Raw genomic sequence first — 22,276 nt, 5'->3', positions numbered from 1 at the left:
TATTTCCCTTTCATTTACGTTCTGCTTTTTCAACAATGTTGTTCCCCCCCCAGTAGCTGTTGTCTTATGTGTATTTTCTCTGAAGAACTGTGATCTTTTACACTTTTCTTTCACCTCTTTTTTCCCAAGCTGATGTTTTCACATTTTTAAAATTTTAAATTACATTTTAAAAATGAGCCGAGGGAGAGAGATAATGTATTTTCAAGTTTCTCCGCTGCAGATCAAAGTCGAATCCTCATCATACTTTTCCTAGAAAGCTTTGTACTTTGTTCTTAGTATGAGGACTGTAGCTCAGTGGAAAAAGCAAACGTCCTACATGCATAAAGCTCCTTAATCAAGTCCAAACATCTCCAAATAGGCCTGGGACAAACTCCTGTCTGAAACCCTGGAAAGGTGATGCTAGTAATAATAATAATAATTTATTATTTATACCCCGCCCATCTGGCTGGGCCTCCCCAGCCACTCTGGGCGGCTTCCATAAAAACCAAAAATACAGTAAAATATCACACGTTAAAAACTTCCCTGAACAGGGCTGCCTTAAGATGTCTTCTGAATGTCAGGTAGTTGTTTATCGCATTGACATCTGCTGGAAGGGCGTTCCACAGGGCGGGCGCCACTACCGAGAAGGCCCTCTGCCTGGTTCCCTGTAGCTTTGCTTCTCGCAATGAGGGAACCGCCAGAAGGCCCTCGGCGCTGGACCTCAGCGTCCGGGCAGAATGATGGGGGTGGAGACACTCCTTCAGGTATAGATGAATCAACCGTCAGGCTTGCTATAAGGTTGGTCTCTGTGTTCTGATTAGATGTTCTGGGCTGTAGCTCTAGGCTGAAGCAGCTGCTCTGAAGGCAAGGAGTCCCAGGATAGGACAAGTGGTGGATAAGACAAGAAAAATGTTGAACTGTGGCAGCTGTGGAAAATTCCAGGTACATTCCACCATATGTAGTGGGCATGCAAAATAACAAAAGCAATCTGGGAAATGATTTATGAGCTGAAAAATGTTTTAAATAACCTTTGTGAAGCTTTTCTATTGGGCGTTTCTGGTGCAGAAAAACCAAAGGAAAGACTATTTAAGTATACGACAACAGCAGAGTGGATACTTTTGGCTCGGAGATGGAAAGAAGACAAAGTCCCATCCAGAGATGAATGGCTGATAAAGATGATGGATTACGCCGAAATGGCAAAAATGACCGGGAAGATCAGAAATCAAGAAGACAGAAATTTTAATAAGGAATGGGAAAAATTTGTAAGTTACCTTGGAGAACACTGTAAGCAACTAAAAACTTTGGCAGGACTATAACGATACTTATAATGTAACAAGAACTATGGGGAAATGGGGAATTTTAAGAAAATGGAGAATCTTATAAGATGCAGTTGAAAAAGGAACCCATGGAGGGGCAGAGGAAAGTCCAAGGAATCAGGGAATCCTTTATGATTATGATTGATTTGAACACAAATGTAAACTGCAAAAACCAATTGTAAAAAACAAAGGAAAAGGCAAATTCCACAATGTGGCTGAATAATGGGAGATGCACGAGAGGCCAAATGGGTTTTTTCCCTTCCAACACAGCACATAAGCTATGGCCTTCACCATGAAAAGTGAACAGTGTATAAGGCTATCAACAGCTGCTAGCCATGAAGGCTGTGTATTACCTCCCAGACTGCAGGCAGCGGTCTCCAAATACCAGTTCCTTGGCAACAAAGTGGGGAAAGCGCTGCTTGCAGATTCCAATAGGCACCTGGTCAGCCACTAGAAGAACAGGAGAATTTGGGCCTTTGGACAGATCCAGCAGGACTCTTATTATGCTCTTATTTAAGATTTAGGTGTGGCTCTCCAAAGCCCTAATGGTTTTGGATCAGGTTATTTCAAAGACCAGCTTCCCTCTCATCAATTTGCCTGTGCTTTCAGATTAGCACCAGAGGCCATTCACACATGTCCATGACTGAGATTTATCTGGCTTTCATGAGAGATGGGGGCTTTTCAGGGTGTGACATTGTGATCGCCTCCTCCCTTCTTTTGGGCTGGAAGTGAGTTTTAAAGACCGACCTATTCTGAATTGCCTTTTCCTAGAAACATGTTGGGATTGAAATGTTAACATTTAAGCAGATTCAATGATATTATGCTGGTCTGATACTGTAATTTTAAACGCTGTGGTCATCTTTCATCAGTGGCGTAGCGTGGGGGTGCAGGGGGGGCCGGCTGCACCGGGCGCAACATCTGGGGGTTAGGGTTAGGGGGCACAAATCCACGGGTTAGGGGGCACAAATTCACGGGTTAGGGGGCGCAAATCCACGGGTTAGGGGGCGCAAATTACTTGCCTTGCCCTGGGTGCTGACAACCCACGCTACGCCACTGTCTTTCATGCTTACTATATGTTATTGTTTTAATGGTGGTTGATATGTCATTTGTATTTCTGACTTGTGTATTGTATTTTCCTTTTCATGGAACCTGCCTTGTGAGGCCAAGTGCCCTAAAAGGCAGCCTACAATTATCACAAATAAACAAACATTTGAGGGGCTGGGGAGACCGACCAGATTCATAACAATGAGAGGAAATGCACATATGATACAGTTAAGGGGGAACATTATGGTCGCACACATCTTTGACTCAGTGCTGACATTTGTTACATGTTGGAAGGGATGTGAACATGAGTTTGGCTTTGCTGCAACATATCTGATTGGCAAGGACTTCTGGCCTCATTAGTGGGGATAGGTATGATGGCTGTGATTTTGTATTATTTGGACTTCATATATAAGTTTGTGTGTGTGAATGGTGTGTGAAGCTTCCATTAATCAAAATAATTCTCTTCTGCCTAAACTCCACTGAATTTCGACTTCACTGGTGCCCCTGATGTTTTTAAGGCAGAAAAAAAACCTCTTGCTAACACAGGGACAGCATGCAGTGCAGAAATGCTTGTGAGGCTCCTGGGTCATGAAGAGCTCAGTAGAAGATGTGCTTTGCATGCAGAAAACCCCCTGCTCTCTATGGTGAGGAAGCCCTGGTTGCAGCTCTGAGAGAAGCTTTGGCCTGAGGCAGCAAAGAGCCCGTCGATGACAGTGGGCTACACAGATCTGAGTCAGCACATGACATTAGCTGCGTCTGAGGAAGCTTTTGATGAAGATGAGCCAAGATGGCGGGCTCTGATGCAGAGCTTAGTAACTTGGGTAGGAGAAGATGGGCCTGCCCATTATTATTTTTAATTCCCGGCCTCTCTTTCATGCCTCTCTGGCTTGCTAAAGTGCTGCCTCTACTTCAGCCCTGCTCTCCGTCACCTCCTCGTTAAGGGAGCCTGTGCAATGGCCCTGTAGTGTAAAGGGCTCCTTGAGAGAAACAGCATCCAGCTTTTTCTCCTCCTCCTCCTCTTCTTTTTCAGCCTCTTCATGAGCCCACCAGTGCACACAGTCCTGTTCAGAGTTGCTCCTAACATACCCGGGCAAAGTTATCTGGGTGTCGTTCTGCCGGGTGACGTTTTTGCCAGCCCTGGTGGAAATTACTACCATGCGGGAACTGGCCGCCATCTGAGACTGGCTGCTGGTGCTGTGCGCCATGTTCATGTGGACAGAGCCATAGCGATAGCTCCCACAAGGAGCCGCCCTCTCCCAGTCCACAGCCAGGTTCCACCTAGCCCAGGTCTTCTTGATCTCAGCCTGCACCTGGAGGGGAAGGAAACGGCCAGATCAAAACGCAAAGGAAGAGTGTTAGGCCAATGTCGTGTCTTCTTCTTTAAAAAATAATTTTGAATATAGGAACAAACATACAGCTCCCCTCTTCCTCACCATAACAACTGCAACTACGTCCAGTTGTGTTAGTAATAATAAAATGAAACATTCATTCAGTTAATATTTGCTTGGACTGCCAAATTAAACTTGGAGCCATGCCTTCTCTTCAGCAGAAGCATTAAGGGGCAAGTGGAAGCTGTGGTGAGTGGGCAAGGTAAAGGTAAAAGGACCCCTGACCATTAGCTCCAGTCGTGACCGACTCTGGGGTTGCAGCGCTCATCTCGCTTTATTGGCCGAGGTAGGCGGCGTACAGCTTCCGGGTCATGTGGCCAGCATGACTAAGCCGCTTCTGGCGAACCAGAGCAGCGCACGGAAACGTCGTTTACCTTCCCGCCGGAGCGGTACCTGTTTATCTACTTGCACTTTGACGTGCTTTCGAACTGCTAGGTTGGCAGGAGCAGGGACCGAGCAACGGGAGCTCACCCCATCACGGGGATTTGAACCGCCGACCTTCTGATCGGCAAGTCCTAGGGTCTGTGGTTTAACCCACAGCGCCACCTGAGTGAGTAGGTAGGAGAGCACAATAATATATGTTTTGGAGGTATATACAGTATATTAAAAAAACTATGCAACAGAAGGACAGAGAGCCACACCAGACACAGAAGCTCTGCTGAAACAACAAGAGCTGGTTATTTATTTATTTAGCTCTTATTTCTAACACCATGAGGTCTAGAAACATTTTAAAAAATAGAGAGATCTTATCTGGAATCTACATCAAATATTAGTTCCAGTCACTGCACAAAACAACGACCTAAAAACATGAAATTTAATTATTGTGTTGCACTTTGTGAGAACTATTTAAGAGAGAAAAAGTTATTCAAGTGTTTATATGTCATGGTCATTACTCAAATCTCTCTGTCTCGCCTTCTTTCCCACCCTTAGCAAACCTGAAGAATAATGCCCAGAGGGCAGTAAGTTAATTAAACCAACTAATGAGGTGCAAGAAGAGTGGCTGGTAAATTACAAATGAAATCACTCATTTCTAATGGAAACAAGCTTTCTCTCCTGCCTCCACCTTGTGTTGGCATATGGCTGGCCAGGGAGGAGAGTCCTTACTGGTTTTTAACAAACTGCACTTTCTTGGACAGAACCCAAGAGTGCCCTACTCAAGAAGTAAAACCAGTGCAATCTCATTGGAAGCATTTTGTAAGAAGAGAAATCGAAATTATAAATAGAAGCTGGGATCCAAAGCAACACGCACAGTCTTCCTCTCATGCTTTACAGGTCATTTCAATCACACATATATAATTATGTGTTTCTTTATACCTAAACATCTGCCTTATTAAAAATGTGTGTGTGTGTGTGTGTGTGTGTGTGTGTGTGTGTGTGTGTGTGTGTGTGTGGCTTGGAACAGGTAGCAACTTCTTAAAATCTCGTTCACTGTCCCAAATGCACCTGCTGACTAGGCCATGCCCCCCCCCCCCATTTCACAGCTAGGAAGGCCACCTGTCCCAATTCATCTAGGGACTTACCTCTCCATTACAGTAGCAGTAGAGGATAGAGACAAAGAAACCCTGCAGGAGAATAAAGAACAATGAAAGAATCTCAGTCATTTCACCATCTCCACTTTGAAGCAAGAATTACACATGGATGCAGCTGAACTGAAATTTGTGAACGAGGGGCTAAAAAGTGAGATGCAATATTTTAATATTTCAGTAATAAGTACTATATATATATAAGCAAGTGCAAAGCACAGCACTTGCTCTCCTATCCACTTAAATCTCCCTTTGTGTAGAGATTTCCAAAAGGGATACATGACAAATCTGAAGAAACATGAATCGTGTAGGCTGTTTATGTTGGCCAGATTCAACGTTTCCTTCGGTGGTAGTGAGAGGAAGATACTTAGCTATCCCAGAATCAGAGCGTCTCTGCAAATGCAGAAAACAGGAACCCGATACTCTAGAGCATATATTCTTTTCCTGTGATTTTGGCAGTTATGCCAGAAAACAATTATTTGAGGCCCTAAAATTTAATAGACAGATTTGTACACAACCAACTGTTCAGGACCTGCTGGCGGACAGCGATGATCGAATTACTTTAATAGCGGCTGAATTTTTAAGTGCTGTCCATGAAGAAAGAATGGGCCATGATAAAGAGACTTAGTGGTTTTAATGGTAGGTGATGTTGATGTGCTGTATTATATTATCTATGTACATCGATTTATTTCCTGGAGTTAACAATAGGACTGGGATAAATTGTGTTCGCTGAGCCCGTATTTTATACAGTTTGTATATGATGTTTGTTTGTTAATGAGTGGTGTGCTATGCCTAATAAAGGATTTTGAATTTGAATTTGAAAAATATATATAAGCATCCTTTGAGCCAAACGGCAGCTCCTCTATGTCTGCTGGCCCTAAGCCAATTGACACCATAAGCAAGGAAGATACCGGTACTCAGATGCCCTATGAGCTGATGCCCCCAATGGCCTGGCACAGGAGCTGTTTCTCCATGACTGGCTCTTGCACCCAGGAGAATACTTGAAGGACTCAACAACAGAGCCGGAGCCTTTCCCATGGAATCAGCACCCTGCCAGTGTGCCAGAATACATCACCAGTTCTTTGAAACAAAATCTCGCACTCGCACCAGAGCACTGAACCAAAAAACGAGAAAGTGCCAGCCAAAGAAGAATTTGATAACCAAGATGATGGACTAAGCTGAATGGCGAAGATAACTCTGAAGAGCAGACACCAAGATGATGAAAAAATAGTCAAGAATGGAAAATTTTTTATAGAGTATCTTAAAGACCACTGTAGATATCTAAAAATGCTAGCAGAATTGTAATACCACTTATAATGTAATATGACTTAAGTTAAAAAAGGATAAACATGAAATTGAAAAATGTAATTAGATGCAATAGAACGAATAGGAAAAATTTGAAACCATTTTGGGGGGGGGGAGTCCAGGGATTTAAGTAATCTCAGATGTGTACAAATTGAAAATGATTTAAATGTATACAGTGGTACCTCGGGTTAAGTACTTAATTTGTTCCGGAGGTCCGTATTTAACCTGAAACTGTTCTTAACCTGAAGCACCACTTTAGCTAATGGGGCCTCCCGCTGCTGCCACACTGCCGGAGCACGATTTCTGTTCTCATCCTGAAGTTCTTAACCTGAAGCACTATTTCTGGGTTAGCGGAGTCTGTAACTTGAAGCGTCTGTAACCTGAAGCGTATGTAACCTGAGGTACCACTGTATGAACATTGTTATAAAAAAACAAAAATAAAATATTAAAAAAACAAAAGCAAAAGACGAGACATTCCAGGATCAAACCAGAAGCTGGGAATGGCTTCCATGATCTGGGATGTCTCACTAAAAATGGGGCAATTGGCAGGTCTGTGCAAATCAGCCCCAGTCCACATGTAGATGGGTGATTTAAATGTTGCCCCAGCCATGTAAGAGCGATTCACAACAAAGGAGTGGGCTAAATCCGATGGGTTACAAAAAACCCCACAACAAACCCTGTTATCATTAACACATTTGTGATAATAGCATTTTCTAAACAAACAAGTTGGAGAGAAGACAAATTTTGGGAACTGGTGGCCCGGGGTTTAAATGAAGTGAGATCATCACAGGAAGTCTCAATTCCTGCCTCTGATTGGGTTAAATATTTCTCCAATATACGTGGTGGTCAGTCTGTGTGTAATGCCAGTAGTGTGTAATGATTTTTCAAACATTCCTAAAACACAACTAAACTCCTGTATGAGACAAAGGCCCTTATTTCCTGCCTGAAATCGAAGAAAACTCCGGGATAATATTTGCTTCCCTCTGAGCTCTACAAGGATTACATTTAATGGTGGAGACCTATCCTGCCTGACTTATTTACCAGCATAAACGGCCCAGGCTAAATGCCCTCTGGGTGGACAATGAAAGTCATTTTAGTGATTTGTAAGAAAGGGAATAGGAAGGAGCCACAAAACTATTGGCCAATTAGCTGGTTAGACTTCTCCTCCAAACTATATGCACAGTATTTCCTTCAACAATTAACTGACTGGATGCAAAATGGCATCGTTATTCATGTAGAACAAGCGGGGTTCAAAGGACTGATCAATGTTTTACTCTGAACCATATTGTAAGGAAATACACAAAGAAGACGAAACTTTATGCAGCTTCCATTGATCTTTCTGCTGCATTCAATTCTATTTATCGAAAGAGACTGGGGGAGAAATTTCAAATTGCCAACACTGACTGTAGATTTCTGCTATTGATGCAAGAACTATACAGCAACACAGGAAATACAAGCAAGTCATCTCTTCTATTATATTGTAACTTAAAAAAACAACCTGATGCTTATTGTTGTAATCATCTCAAGTGATCTGCTTTGTGAGTTTCACCTGAGGCTGCGTTTGGACCGCGCATTTAAAACGCATGGGGCAGGAGTAAACTGCAGCCCATCAGCGGAAGCCCTAGTCAAGGACTTCTATTTTCCCACCTCTCCTCCATCTGTGCCTCCAGAAATTCCCAGCATCCTTGGCATACCACAGTTCCCAGAATTCTTTGAGTCATGCCAGGCACATCAAATGTATTATGATGTGTATGCCGCATGAAAAGATGTATGCAAGAGCCTTAAATAAACAAAAACTTAAGCAATGCATTGATCTTACTCTATTTCCATGGTGTTGCCACTCTAACACCAGAAACCAAAAGAATCCCAGACTGATGGTGTAGTAAAGTTAGTGTTTGTTTAGAAGCTATTCCTTGGTCAAGCAACGAGAGTGAGGCCTTGTGGGTAACCAGCAAGCCACAAGGACCATGGGAAATAAGTTCTGTCCCTTTAACCCCAGACTAACAGGCTCCCAGGGTGTGAAAGGTTTATTATGAGAAAGGAAACCCCTGATTTAATGGAAGGTTTAGCACCTGGGTCCAAAGTTATCTGCATTCCCTCAGTGATGTTATCTGGCCTTGATTGCCTGGGAATGTGCATCTGTAGACACCACACGGAAGAGAGGAACCTCTTTGATTTAGGCTCTGGGTTTTTAATTGACCCAGCTGCCAGAAGTTAGATTGATTAGCCTGCAAGCCAGTCATTGGAGAATTTGAAAAATAAAGAGTTATGATTGGTTTTGGGGGTTCCGACCCACGTGCAAACCGGGAATAAGAGATCTTGGAAATGGCTAGGAAAGCGCGCTCTGCAATCCGCAAAACACCTGGCTGCTGAAGTTCCATCTAAGTGGCTGTCCTTACATCCTTTGTGATGGAGAATTGTGAAAGCTTTTGAATGCGGACTTGAAAGGACTCTAACTATTCTCTCTTTGTTTCGATGTGAGTATGTAAGTTAGTTAGACTTTGCAATGTTCTTATTTTTCTTGCCTGTAACATACAAAAGGAAGTGCCTGCTATTTTAGCATGTTTTCTTATGTTCTTTTAAAATAAATTTTAAAGAAAGAAACTGTTTTTGGTTTGTGTGCCTTTCCGGGGGAATAGCTAATTCCTAGCCTTACGCTTAGTTACGCTCTACCGTAGAATTTCTGTCTGCAGGTCTGTGGATACAGCCTGTGGAGGGGGAATAACCAGCAATAACAGGGCACAGCCTTCTCCCTGGGTTGTGGCTCTGGGTTCCCCGGAACAAAGGGAGTGGTGGCAGCCTTACCAGTGTTATTTTGTCCTGTTCTGTAAAAAGTAAACACGCCTGCCAGTCCTGCTCAAGAAACCTAGTCTGGCCGGGGAGCAGAGACAGGTGAGAGAGGAGCAAGTGGCTGGGGGCGAAGGTTTACCACAGATGGGAAAGGAAGCAGGTTTTATAAGAGACAAACAGAATCAGAGGGTTAGATCTTCACAGGGCCTTCCTGTGGCAATCCACAAAGAAAACAACGGAAGAGTTTTGCAGCACCTACTTTGAAGGACTACGCATCTTTGCTGCAAATGAACATATACAGCGGCAGCTGAGTTTGGATGATCAAAGGCTGGCTCTTGCAGCACTTTACAAAAAAACAAAACCAGACTCACAGGAAACAAACACGGGGCTTATATAATAGCTTTAAACATGTGTCACTTTAGCAGAGAGCAAAAGAGAAGGAAGGAAGAAGATGCAATGTTTGGATTCATATTCATTTTGTCTTTCCTCTTCTGCATCTGTTAAAAATGTCAAGCTGCATTTAAAGCACGAGTGCTGACCCAGTGGCCTTTCAGAGGTTGCTGAACTCCAATTTGAATCTGCCTCTGGAGCTAGACACCCCACTCATCCCCCCCAAAATCAGTGAAAACTGGTTGCATGAGTTTGCAGCAGAAGCCTGCTCTGCACAGCACTGATTGGCTAAATCTTCCTCCAGTTCCTGCAGCAGTTTTGCGCAACATTATTACAATGGGGAGCACTTTTTCTTTTTTTAAATCACTTTATTGCTTTATAATTGGGAAAAATCAATAAAATGTCAATTAAAAAACCCCAAAACAACAGGTAGCACTTCTTGTTTTAAAATGGTGGCAAATGAGCGTTTTATGGGAAACTTTAAAACATTTCTGAAGGAAGCCACCAAGCCAGCCTAAACTGGGAAGGGCTGATGATGGGGCAGGCATGGCGAGAGAAGGAGACCAGTCACTAAATCAGCACTGGAATCGTTGGTATTTACACCTGCCTTCTGCATAGTAAAAGATGCTGAGCTCACCCTGCAAAGGGGGGGGGGGAGCACAGCAAATGCAAACTCTTAAAGTTAACCTAGGCACAAGATTAATTGCATGGATGCAATTAAAATGCATCTTTCTTTAAAGGTAAAGATGCAGACGTAAATAGCAGCTGCAGGCAAGGAGGCCTTAAGAAGGTGTGGGACCGTGGGAATGGGAAAGGCCAACACCGTCTTGGCAGAAATCCTTCTGCAAGCTGCTATTTGCATCAGAAGGGAAATACCTATTTCCAAATGCAAATAGCAGATTTTGGGGGGAGGTGCAATTTTTACCAGGACCACAGCAAGAAAGAGAGGCGATGCTCCCTCCCCACAGTCCCAGTCTTGTTCAGCCCCTCCTGCAGTTGCTATTTAGGTTTAAAGAAGCACAAACGTCCCAATTAAGTTTGGCACTCTCCCAAAATGGTTCCAGTTCTCCAGCCCTTGAAGGTACAAGAGGTCCGCTTGCATATTCCAGAGTCTTGGACAAATACCTTCTTGCCACATTCAGCTGCCCGTGAAGGATTTACTGCCTCCCAGCAACAACCTCCTCTCCAGTTAGCATAAGTGAACAGTTACGGCTTATAAGCACCAACACCAGCACACCTGGAATGAGTTGAAGAAGAGTTCGCAGTGCATCCGGATCTCCCAGCCCAGCCCGGTGAACGTGTGAGGCAGGCATACGAAGACAAAGTAATGCACGCCAAAGACAAGGACCAGGATCAAGGTGGATTTGGCTAGTTTTCTAGAAGAGTGAAGAGAAGTTGTTGCCGTTATCACCATCATCAACCTTTATTACGGTCCAGAGACCCAACAAATCATTACAAAGCAGTACACAATTCATACAGCCTACCTCCAGGTTAAACAAGCATTTTGTTTAGAATATAGGGATCATTTGTTCTTGCAACCACCGATAAAAACTTTGCCACTGCTAATGTTCTAGCATTTGTCTGGTCTTTCTCTGATTTTCCCGGGAAAGGTACCAGCAAGGGTAGTATCAGTTCAGCCCTGGCTTGCTCATATTTTGCACAATGCAACAAAATATGTTTTATGGAATCGATGTCTTGAGCACACGAGCAAAGTCTGTCCTGGTAGGGAACTCCTCTCAACCTGCCATCCAACACTGCAGAAGGAAAGACATTTAGTCTGGCTTTGGTGAAAAGCCTTCGATAGTCTGGTACTGTCAGGTTTTTAATGTAAGATGTTAACTTAAAGACATACCCATATTGTACTCCTACTGCCAGCGGACTACAGAAGAAGAAGAGTTTGGATTTGATATCCCACCTTCCACTCCCCTTCAGGAGTCTCAAAGCGGCCAACAATCTCCTTTCCCTTCCTCCCCCACAACAAACACTCTGTGAGGTGAGTGGGGCTGAGAGACTTCAGAGAAGTGTGACTAGCCCAAGGCCACCCAGCAGCTGCATGTGGAGGAGTGGAGACGCGAACCCGGTTCCCCAGATTACGTGACTACCGCTCTTAACCACTACACCACACTGGCTCTGCGTGTGATCGAGATCGCAAGTCACTGTGTGCATTTTCCCATAATCTTTGCTTTAACATCTTTTGGGCACCTTCATAACCCAGGTAATACAGTGGGGGGGGGAGGGAGGGAGACCAATAGAGGTGGCTTTTTTAGCCATGGTTTTCTGCCATTTGCTGACAAATTCCTCATTGGTCAGGTGTTGGTACAAACCCTTCCCTAGATTAAACACTGAAATCCTGAGCCAATGTTTTAGGGCAGCCCACCGTTATCACCATCAGTCATTCCGACAAAGTGCTAGATGCTGCACAGATAAGTGTCATAGCCTACAATCCCTGAAGCTGCCTAAATCTCCTTGAGCACAATAGGATATAATCAGCCTAACTCTCAACAGAATTGCAGACATGCAATCTTATTCAGTAGGAGTTGCCCAAGGACCATAGCATACTCCAGTCCCCTGGAATTTCATCGCCTGTGAAAACTGAAGGATTTCTTGGTGCCCTTGGGCTTCTTTTTCGTTCCTTGTGTTTCTGACTGTCTGGCTTGTATTTACAGCCAGACGGGACAATGTCTCAGGCATGAGAATTCATTACGCACAACCGACAAGAGCCCCTTAGACGTTCCCTGTCCCTAGAACCAATTCTTCTATCTGCTCTGGAGATCAGAGGCCTACCTCACTTTCTCACATAAGTACTGGGCGCCTGTAGATCCTATCAGCAACAATGGCTCCCACTATCCTTGGAAGCTCAAAGCCCTGATGATCTACAGCGATTATCTTTCCTTCCTGCTGCCTGTGCACAGGGAAGGCTAAGAGAAACTCACTGACTCACTGGTTCTTGAGAGAGCACGTCCCACAAAGAGCAAGGCTTTTTTTCACCAGAACTCAGTTCCAGCACCTCTCAGGTGGGTGCCACTGCCTTTATAAGAAAACAAGGGAGATGTTTGTGCTGAGCTCCTGCACCTCTTTCTAGAAAAATTGCACTGATATACACATATACATATGCACATACATCTCTCTTTTGTGTTGCAGAAACAAAGCTGATTTCTCCCTGCCTCCTTCTGCTTTCCTTTCTGCTTCTCAACAATCATCTTTAGTATGAAGAAGAGGTCTGAAATAACTCAGCACATTTCCAGAGACACGAACAGCTTATTACAGTGCAGTACAGAAAAACTACCGTATGTTCTGCTTGGCTCTCTCTTCCAAATAAGAACTAATATGACTGCAGATGAAGCTGTCTCTGCAGTTATTGTAGGCTCTCTCAATTAGTATGGCTGTTTTCAACGAGAAAACAGAAGGATACACTTTGAGTTGTTGCTCACAGTGGCGAAGAGGGAGGTTTGAAGGGGGAGGGGTCCCAGAGACACAAAGTCCATTTGCTAATTGAATCACAGTCCCCTAGGGTGCATTTTAAAGAGATCAATGCCAAATTAGGAGTCCAAGTACGGGTCAGCTTTATTCTTGCCCCCCCCCCCACTTTCTTTCCTTCCATTTATATCCCACCTTCCCTCCAATAAACAAAGCAGCATACCTGGTACAGTGGTGCCCCGCAAGACGAATGCCTCGCAAGACGGAAAACTCGCTAGACGAAAGAGTTTTCCATTTTGGAGGTGCTTCGCAAAACAAATTTCCTATGGGCTTGCTTCGCAAGACGACAATGTCTTGCGAGTTCCTGCTGGTTCCCCCCCCCTTTTTCTAAGCCGCTAAGCTGCTTATCAGCTGATCCGATCAGCAGATAAGCCGCTAAAAGCAGCTAAAAGCCGCTAATAGCGCTAAGCCGATTATCAGCTGATCCGATCAGCAGATAAGCCGCTAAAAGCCTCTAAAAGCTGCTAATAGCGCTAATAGCGCTAATCCGCTAATCCTTCAATGGGCTTGCTTCGCAAAACGAAAAATCCGCTAGACGAAGACAATCACAGAACGGATTATTTTCGTCTTGCGAGGCACCACTGTACTTCCTCCCCCTTTTACTCTCACAGCAATCCTGTGAGGGAGGTTTGGCTGATAGATGGTTTGAGGCCACCTCAGTGAGCCTCATGGCTGAGTGAAGATTTGAACCCGAGTCTTCCCACTTCTAGTCAGGCACATGGTAACTATACCATTTGTTAAGGCTGGATCTCTATTGCTGCTCAGTGAGGGAAATAGAAACCAACACATCTTATAATCAAACCTTGGCCTTTAAGTCTTACCAGCCATTGCAGGCAGCCATCTTTGAAAACACCAACCAAGAATGCCCCCATGATATAGAACAGTGTTTTTCAACCACTGTTCCGCGGCACACTAGTGTGCCGCGAGATGTTGCCTGGTGTGCCGTGGGAAAAATTAAAAAATTTGAAAGATTTTTATTTTTTTTAAGTCAAATTTTCGATTGGGGCGCCGTCCCCGGAGGGAGGCGGGCGAGTCGGGCGGCGAGAGGCGGGGCGGCGGCGGCGAGGAGAGGCCGCCCAGCGTGGGGCTCTCGCCGTCTGCCTGCCTGGCTGCCTGCGAGCTTGGCGGGCAGCGCCTCCGTCCGCAGCGCCCGCCTCGCGGCTCTCATTCCCTGCCCCTGCCAAAGCTCACCCAGCCAAGCCGCGCTCTCCTTCCTGCCTCGCTTTGCTGCCTCCTCTCCCCCCACCCCCAAAGCTTGGAGGTTCCCCGGCGCCGACCCGCAGGTTTGACCCCCTTCTCACACCTGTTCGCGCTCCTTGCACAGAATGGGGCAGATGGGGAGGAACGGGGCTCGCCGCTGCCTCCGCTCACCCTCCCCCCCTCCGCCGGCGGTCCCGCGATTCTTGGCTTTTTGGCGGTTGGCACAGAAGGAAGGCAAGGGGGAGGGGGAAAAATTGAAACTTACACTTTCGTGCGTCCCTCCCGGCGTGACGCTGCGCGCTGACGTCACGGGGCTGTAATGGTGGTGTGCCTCGAGATTTTTTTCATGAAACAAGTGTGCCTTTGCCCAAAAAAGGTTGGGAAACACTGATATAGAACAAGGCAGTGTCATTCCCACGGGGCCATTCTCAATTAGAGACACTGCAGGGCTGTCTTTTTGTTGCAGTTCAGCCACCACCTGAAATCCCTTTTTCATCAGTAAAAAGAAAGGCTCACCACCTCTAAAAGTGACAGATATCTATAGAAGCTATTCCCTCCCTCTCCAAGAAAGGTCAGAGCTGAATACTTCAGCCCAGGATAACACTCACATTAAGGAGTTTATGCTCAGGGAGGATTGCGATGCTTAAGATGAGTGGAGAAGTATTCTATTTTAAAAATGCTTCTAGCCAATTTTTAAACAGCTCTCCTTTTTCAGCCTTCTTGAAATCTGCCTCACATCAGAAGTAAACAGCTGACAAATATTGATTATATTCCTAATTCATACTTGAAAATCTTCATATAAATATATATGCATCTGATTTAAAATTATGATAAGTGATGTTTGAGAGCCACTCTTGGAGCTGGATGCCTCTGGGAATGATGAGATCAATTAGCATATAAGTTACATTAATATATACATTGAAGAAGTGAATTATTCATATGGGGAGTTCACAAAACTAGTATTTTCTCTGGGGATGTTTTCAGCATAAGAAATAAGTTATAGCCCTTGACGTATTCAGAAGTAGTATTGCATTCTGACAGTTCCTCAGCTCTCTGAGGGCAACTGGAAAACAAAGACACAACTTAATTTAGTAGAGGCTTACCTATATTGCTTCCTTACGTCGTAGCCAACAGCATTTGTCTCCCAAATTTTTGTCGCCAGAGCCCGTACAGTATTGAGGAACAGAATAAAGTTTAGCTGTAAAACAGTTTACAGGTGTGTGTTATTATTCCCACTATCCCTTTAGAAATATCAACTGCTTGCCTCTATAACGGCGGAGGCAGACTTTGGTCTTTCAAGTTTCAGTGGTGCCCTGTGCAAGGTCAAAATTTGCCCCCCCATGCCTTCTATTTTACACCTGCACTAAGTCATAGTTGTGGTGCCCTGTAGCGCCCGGCCCCCAGCAGCCTGGCGCCCAGTGTGGGGAACTGACTGTGCTGCCCTAAATCTGCCTCTGATAACTGGAAGGTTTTGAGGACATCTGGAATTTAGGACCAGGATGTGATTCTCCATTCGTTTCCATTTCTGTTGCGATGATTACATCATTAAGCCAATCCAGGCTGACAAGCCCAGGCTCCAAACTGCCCAGTTCCCGACATTACTGCACTTAACCTTCCCCAGTTTCTTCCCAGTCCACCCCCCTTCCATTGACTTGGCATCATGCCCATGGGCTAATGTGTGAAGTGGAAAACTGGAATGAGCAGCACAGAAACTCAATGAAGCATTTGAGTGAGAATACGCCTCTCCAACAGATGGGTGGCATCCGTTAATAGTCCAGGATCATAGCTGTCAACTTACAGATTTGAAAATAAGGGACCAGCAGCCTCGAAAATAAGGGATCAGCAGCCAAAATAAGGGATTTTAGTCAAACAGCTCCCTTCCTTTCCCCCATAACAGTCAATCAAAGGAGCCTCCAAAACAAATCCAAAAGCCCCCCCCCCCCACGAGATCGCCACCCGCCATTGTACTCAACCAGCTCCTTTCCTTTCCCCCCACCATGTGCCCCCGCTCCAGACAGACCTTTTCCCCTGCAAGGGTGAGTGGGCCGTCGATGACGCATCCATCCGATTCCAAGCACAGGTATGTTCAACTTCTGAGCCCCTCCGAGCCAAAGGCAGGAAGCCCAGCCAGCAGCGAAACGAAGACTCAAGTGGTGGTTCCCACAGCGCAGCAACCCGGCAAAGGGGATGCAGCAAGGAAAACCACCGTCGCCTCTCCGCTGGGAAGCACTGAGCAAAGGCGAGTCCCCAGGCAACGCGGCTGGGCACAAGGCATGCAAGCTCCACCCCCCAGTCGTTCTTAGACTCCTTATTGGGTGAGCAACACAGCCAAGCAACACAGTTGGAGCCTCCCTCCTCCCTGGCCGGCAGGGAGGGAGGGAGGGAGAGGAGCTGCTTCCTTTGAAACCCGGGAAATTTAAGGGGCATCATCAATAAGGGACAGCAGCGGGACACGGCGCTGGGATAAGGGAATTTCCCGCCAAATAAGGGATGGTTGACAGCTATGTCCAGGATGCAAGTCCAGATTGTAGCCTAAAAGCAAATGGCAGGGTCAACATAATCCAAGCTACAAATATCCTGCAACCAGATATTAACACACCTGCAGCTCTGTCCTGCCAAAACAGACCACAGCAAGCCTCAAGCAAGCGGCCATTCAAGCTGGCCCAGCCTGTTTCCATAACAAGGACACATTGCCCTTGCTAGTATTGCTATTGACCATAGCAGGGCAGAGATCAGCAGATGAAGCTTTTGCTGGCCATGGCGGTGCAGTGAACCAGGAGAAATCTCTTCCTGTTTGCGCCACCACCACCTGTGTAACTTCTAGAGCAATGACTTAAAGAAACCTTTCTCAAGTTCCCTTTAAGAAACAACACCAAAAAGGGAGAAGAGTAAGGATTTCAATGAGTCTTCCCTCATCAGGACTCTGGGATGGTGGGATGTCATCCCCCCACCCCCACCGAACCCTCATAGTCAGTAAGAATGATAGGAAGATGCAGAAATTGCTTGGCTCCCTATCTCTTCTTTGTACTGGTTGTTTACATCACCCCTGAACTACTGCCATCAATTATGGATAGACAGAGGCTATTTTCAATGTTCACTAAAAATAAATACATATGAATAATCCTACCCCAATCGCTACTAAAACTGGAGCTTGGTAAATCCATTTTATGTCTCCAGCGCTGAGTTCCCAGCACCTGCGAAATCAAAAACATTTCTACATCACTCAACAGAGCAGGAACAAGTGTCCAAACAGTATATTCTTTCCATAGTTGTGTAAGGCTCTATTAATTATGGAGGGTGCACAGAATAAGCATTTCCGGCTTTTTTTAAAAATTGGCTTTAAGATTCTTCACTGTTAACAAACAAATGCAGATTTTGGGGAGCAGTAACAAACGAGTATCACACAGGGTGGAAATTGCCACTCTCATTCCAATTCAAGGCAACCCATTCAAGAATTAAAGATTATGAAGATGAGGCCCACTTCTTGGAAACAGCAAAATGGTGTAAATGGCCCCCCACTCTGACTATGCCACTTGAATTATAAAGCAATAAAGCCCAGTAACATGCTGCTCACACCATCTTTTTCGTGAGAACTAGGCTTAATCATAGTCTTCTGAGCCTAAATGCCACATTCAATTCATTGTGTTGGGTTTTTATTTTTATATTTCAAACATTTATGTCCTGCCTTTCAGTGACCGGCCAGCATTCCCAGGACAACTCATTAAATAGTTTGTTTCTTTGTTTTGTAATACAAAAAAGGACAAAGAAAAGAGCAGCTTAAAATAATTTCGAAGGTTGGCAGAATAATTTCAAAGGTTGTCAAGCCTTTAAAATAAAGAGGTATTCGCCTTGTCCTGAAGTCCTTGCAAAGAAGGCAGCAGGCCTAGAAGCAAGGTTCAGGAGTTTGGCAACCAAGAAGCAGATGCAAACATCACAAGCTTGTAGAGCAAAACCCAAGGTGGAAAAGATTTCCGGGCTGGCCCGTCCTTCACAAAGATGTCCTCAAATAAACTGAGGCCTGCTCCCTGCATGGGATCTCGTCCAAAAGCAAGCTTTTACTTCCAATTTAATTTTTCCTGGGATCATGTCTTCAAAGCAGTACCCTAGCAAAAAGAAACACCCCCATTTCTCAGCTACGAGACTGCTTTGAAGATCCGCCCCAGGACAGAAATGGGGAGCCTGCAACCCTAGATGTTATCAGACTACAATTCCCACAATCCTCAGCCACTGGACACGCTGTTTGGGGAAGATGGGAGGTGGAGTCCAATATCTGAATGGTTACTGTTATGTACTGAAGTTCTCACCCTGAGCCAGCAGGGGGATACTGTAGAGTTTTCACTCAGGTCCACATATGCAAATAAGGGATTGAAAGTGACGTTCAGTGATTGGATAGTTACAGAAAATGGTTACTGTTGCGTTCTAGTGGAACTCTATATAAGCAGGCTGGCTGAACCCTTCAGTTCAGTTCTGTTCTGGCCTGTGAATAAACAAGAGCTGTTTGAAGAATCGCTGTGTCGTCTGATATGTTCACCCACAACTTAACAGCTACAGGCTCCCCATTCCAGATTTCCAACATAGCACAGGAGTGCAGAGCACACAACAGGGTCTCATATTGACAGGAAACGAATCCCTGACTCAAAAATTCATTTCTGTTAAAATGTGAAAAATGCTAAAAGAAAGTTCTCTTTTAAAATCATTTGCTGCAAAACCCCTGGGTGACTTCCAGCCATTGTGGCAAACTTGATTGTCATATACAGAGGAGCAGCATCGGTTGGCTGGCCTAGGGATCTCACTGGATCGGTTTCCCATTGAAATGCTGGCATTCTCCAAGTGCTTAGTGGAGCAGAAAAGAGGCATTTTGCAGCTGAAAACAGAACTTTTGTTTTAACCCAATCCGACACCTGTAGCAAAAGGCTGAACAAATAGAACTGGGCTTTTTTTAGGGATGGTGTGGGTGTTTGAGAGTGCATCCTCGGAGGTAACAGGTTGGAATTGATCCCACGCAACTTGACCAGACAGGTCTCTAGCACTCTCCCGGCCCGGCCCTGCTCCCACGGTGGAGTCTACTTCTTCCCGAATCTGAGCGATTTTATCTGCAAAAAACTTTGCAAAATCATTGCAGGAGATCATGTGGCCCATACTGGGCCCAGATGTCGCAGGTGGTTCCGCTAAATTGTGAACCACCTGAAAAAGTCTCCTGCTGCTGTTTTCTGCAGATGCAATAGAGGCAGCGAAGAAAGTCTTCTTCGCCGTCGCTATCGCCACTTAGTAGGCTCGACGTTGAGCTCTAACCTGTGTCCGGTCAGATTCGGAATGAGTTATCCGGCACCGGCGCTCTAGCTGTCTCAACGATTGTTTCATTGTCCTCAGATCCGTGGAAAACCACGGGGCTGTCCGGGCTCCATGCAATCGGAGAGGGCGCTTCGGAGCCAAACAGTCAATAGCCCTGGTTAACTCCACATTCCAGCGGGCCACCAGGGAATCGGCTGAAAGGCCATCAACATGGGATAAAGCATCCCCTACCACTCTCTGGAAACCATTTGGATCCATTAAGTGGCGGGGGCGGACCATCCAAATCGGTCCCACCTCCCTGTGGATGGGAAGGGTCGCAGAGAAGTCCAGTTGCACCAGGAAGTGATCTGACCATGGCACTTCTTTCGCCATATAGCAGGCCTGCAACCCGCCTGCACTGACTGAATTTTGTGCCCGCTGACTTGTGGTAGCTGAACATTTCAGAGCAATTTAAAAGCCTGAAACATTTCTTTTTAAGCAAACAGCATTTAGTTTAAACCTCAACAGGTGAAAGAGGCGAAAGATTCATATGATCTGAAGAGAAACCAGAGAGAGGTTGTTTTAGCAGGGAAATGCAATGCTTTCTTCACATAATGAAGAAGAAATTGAGGACACATCACATCCACTAGCTAGTAATTGCTCATTAGGGGTGAGTTGTCTGATTAATAATTTTGTATAAGGTTAAGCTTTTCAAGCATAGTTCTGTCTCCAGAGGTACCTTTGGGACACTGTAATATCGAGGAGAACTATTATTACTGTTAAAGGAATACTCTTGCTCATAATGTATTCTTGTATTCTTATAATTTACTTCCCCAGGATGCATTGATACTCTGCAAGAAAACATTTAACAGGGGCATGATCCAGTGCTGGAGGTGAAGCGGGAAGGTGCTGCCCTGGTCAGACAGTGTGCACAGTGCTCACCCCCACTTGCCACCCCAACCAAGTTTTACTTATTGGAGAACATAGGCAAAATTTCCACTGTGGGTGCCCGGCGGGTGGACAGGCAGCCCAAGACCCCTACATCGGAGGGGTGTTCCTGTTCCAGGAAGCTGGTGCCTGGGCACACATCTGGAGGATTTGGGGAGGGGGGAGTAAGTGACGTGCACCAGACTGGCTGCCCATCAGCACCCACCTAGCTGCCCAGATGTCAGCCACCGGAGCTGCAGCCATCACACACACTCAATGAGCACCCACAATATTGGACAGAACCCTGGCGCTCCTGCTGGGGACAAACAGCTGCGGCTTCTGGGTTCTGGTGCAACCTCACAACAGCCTTCGCGGGCACACAGATTGGGAGATCCCAGTGGGAGCAGTGGGGTAGGGGCATGACTGCAGAAGCACCCTTGGATTCTGCCACCTGAGGCAACTGCCTAATGGAACACTCCTGCAGGCCCCACGGCCTCTCTGGCAACTGGAACAGCTACGCAGCGTTCTTGGGAAGGGGTCCTGGTGTTCTGGGACTCACAGCTGCTCTCTTGTGAGCACCCGGTCTTAGCATAGTAAATGTTATGTACTGAAGTTCTCACCCTGGGCCAGCAGGGGGATACTGTAGATAGTTATGCAAATGAAGGATCGAAAGTGACATTCAGTGATTGGATAGTTTGTATGCAAATGGAGGATCGAAAGTGACATTCAGTGATTGGATAGTTTAGAAAGTTGTTACAGTAACGAGGTACTGGAGCTCTATATAAGCAGGCTGACTGAGCCCTTCAGTTCAGTTCTGTTCTGGCCTCCGAATAAAGAAGAGCTGTTTGAAGAATCGCTGTGTCGTCTGATATGTTCACCCACCACTTAACAGTAAAGCAGCCCAGATACCTCCTCACCTCCTCATAATGTTTATTAAGTTCTTTAATCTGTAATTAGTAGAAATATTAAGATTAAAGAACATAATAAGCACGTCTGAAAGGAGCAGCCCTCATACAGACATCCTGTCTCGTCGCAAGACAGAGCAGAAAGAAAAAGTACAATAGTACCAGAGATGGAAGTCACACAGACAGGCTTCCTTTCTCATGGAACAGAAAGTAAACAAGAGGCTCAGATGATCCTTGCAATGGGAGGAGTGAAATACTAACACTGCCTTGGCCTGCCTTGTGGCAACAGGTATCTGCAACGGGACAGTCAGGGGCTTTCCATTTTCTATCTACTTGGGCACATACCATCTGCTGTCAGCAGCTGACATCCCTGGGCACTGCCAGTGCCCCTAAGTCCCAAAGCCCATCGTTGATGCCTGCCCTGGCACTTCCTGGTAAATGCTAGCTGGTACTCTGAGCAACATAGGGCTGCTGGGTGTAGCCCTGTCGCACTATGCTTCTCAGTGCTGTCCCAGACTTCTCCACCTTGCAGGGCTTTTGGATCCATGGAAGGCCCAAAACAGCCAGAGATCATGTGCCAGTGCCACATCCCAGACAGGAGGCGGTTGGCCCCTCGCTCAGCTTTCGCTGAGAGAGCCAGTGTGGTGTAGTGGTTTTTGAGAGCCAGTGTGGTGTAGTGGTTAAGAGCGGTAGTCTCGTAATCTGGGGAACCGGGTTCGCGTCTCCGCTCCTCCACCTGCAGCTGCTGGGTGACCTTGGGC

General features: G+C 45.7%; 1 protein-coding gene across 3 annotated transcripts in view; it reads right to left on the bottom strand.

Moving 5' to 3' along the window:
• Positions 1-2,615: 2,615 nt before the first annotated feature.
• The window catches only part of PTH2R (parathyroid hormone 2 receptor), a 57,930-nt gene continuing 38,269 nt past the window's right edge, over positions 2,616-22,276 (bottom strand). For all 3 annotated transcript variants that reach the window (XM_081174907.1, XM_081174908.1, XM_081174909.1), the window contains 5 exons: positions 17,540-17,606; positions 15,516-15,610; positions 10,973-11,111; positions 5,248-5,289; positions 2,616-3,649 (listed from right to left, as the gene is read on the bottom strand). In XM_081174907.1, the coding sequence (XP_081031033.1) occupies positions 3,230-3,649; positions 5,248-5,289; positions 10,973-11,111; positions 15,516-15,610; positions 17,540-17,606 (763 nt within the window). In that variant the 3' untranslated portion in view covers positions 2,616-3,229. The remainder of the gene's footprint in view (positions 3,650-5,247; positions 5,290-10,972; positions 11,112-15,515; positions 15,611-17,539; positions 17,607-22,276) is intronic.

The sequence above is a fragment of the Podarcis bocagei genome (genome assembly GCF_964188305.1).
Source record: "Podarcis bocagei genome assembly, chromosome: 1".
Classification (NCBI taxonomy): Eukaryota; Metazoa; Chordata; class Lepidosauria; order Squamata; family Lacertidae; genus Podarcis; species Podarcis bocagei.
The sequence above is the reverse complement of the archived record's forward strand: the minus strand, read 5'-3'. Positions and strand labels throughout refer to the sequence as shown.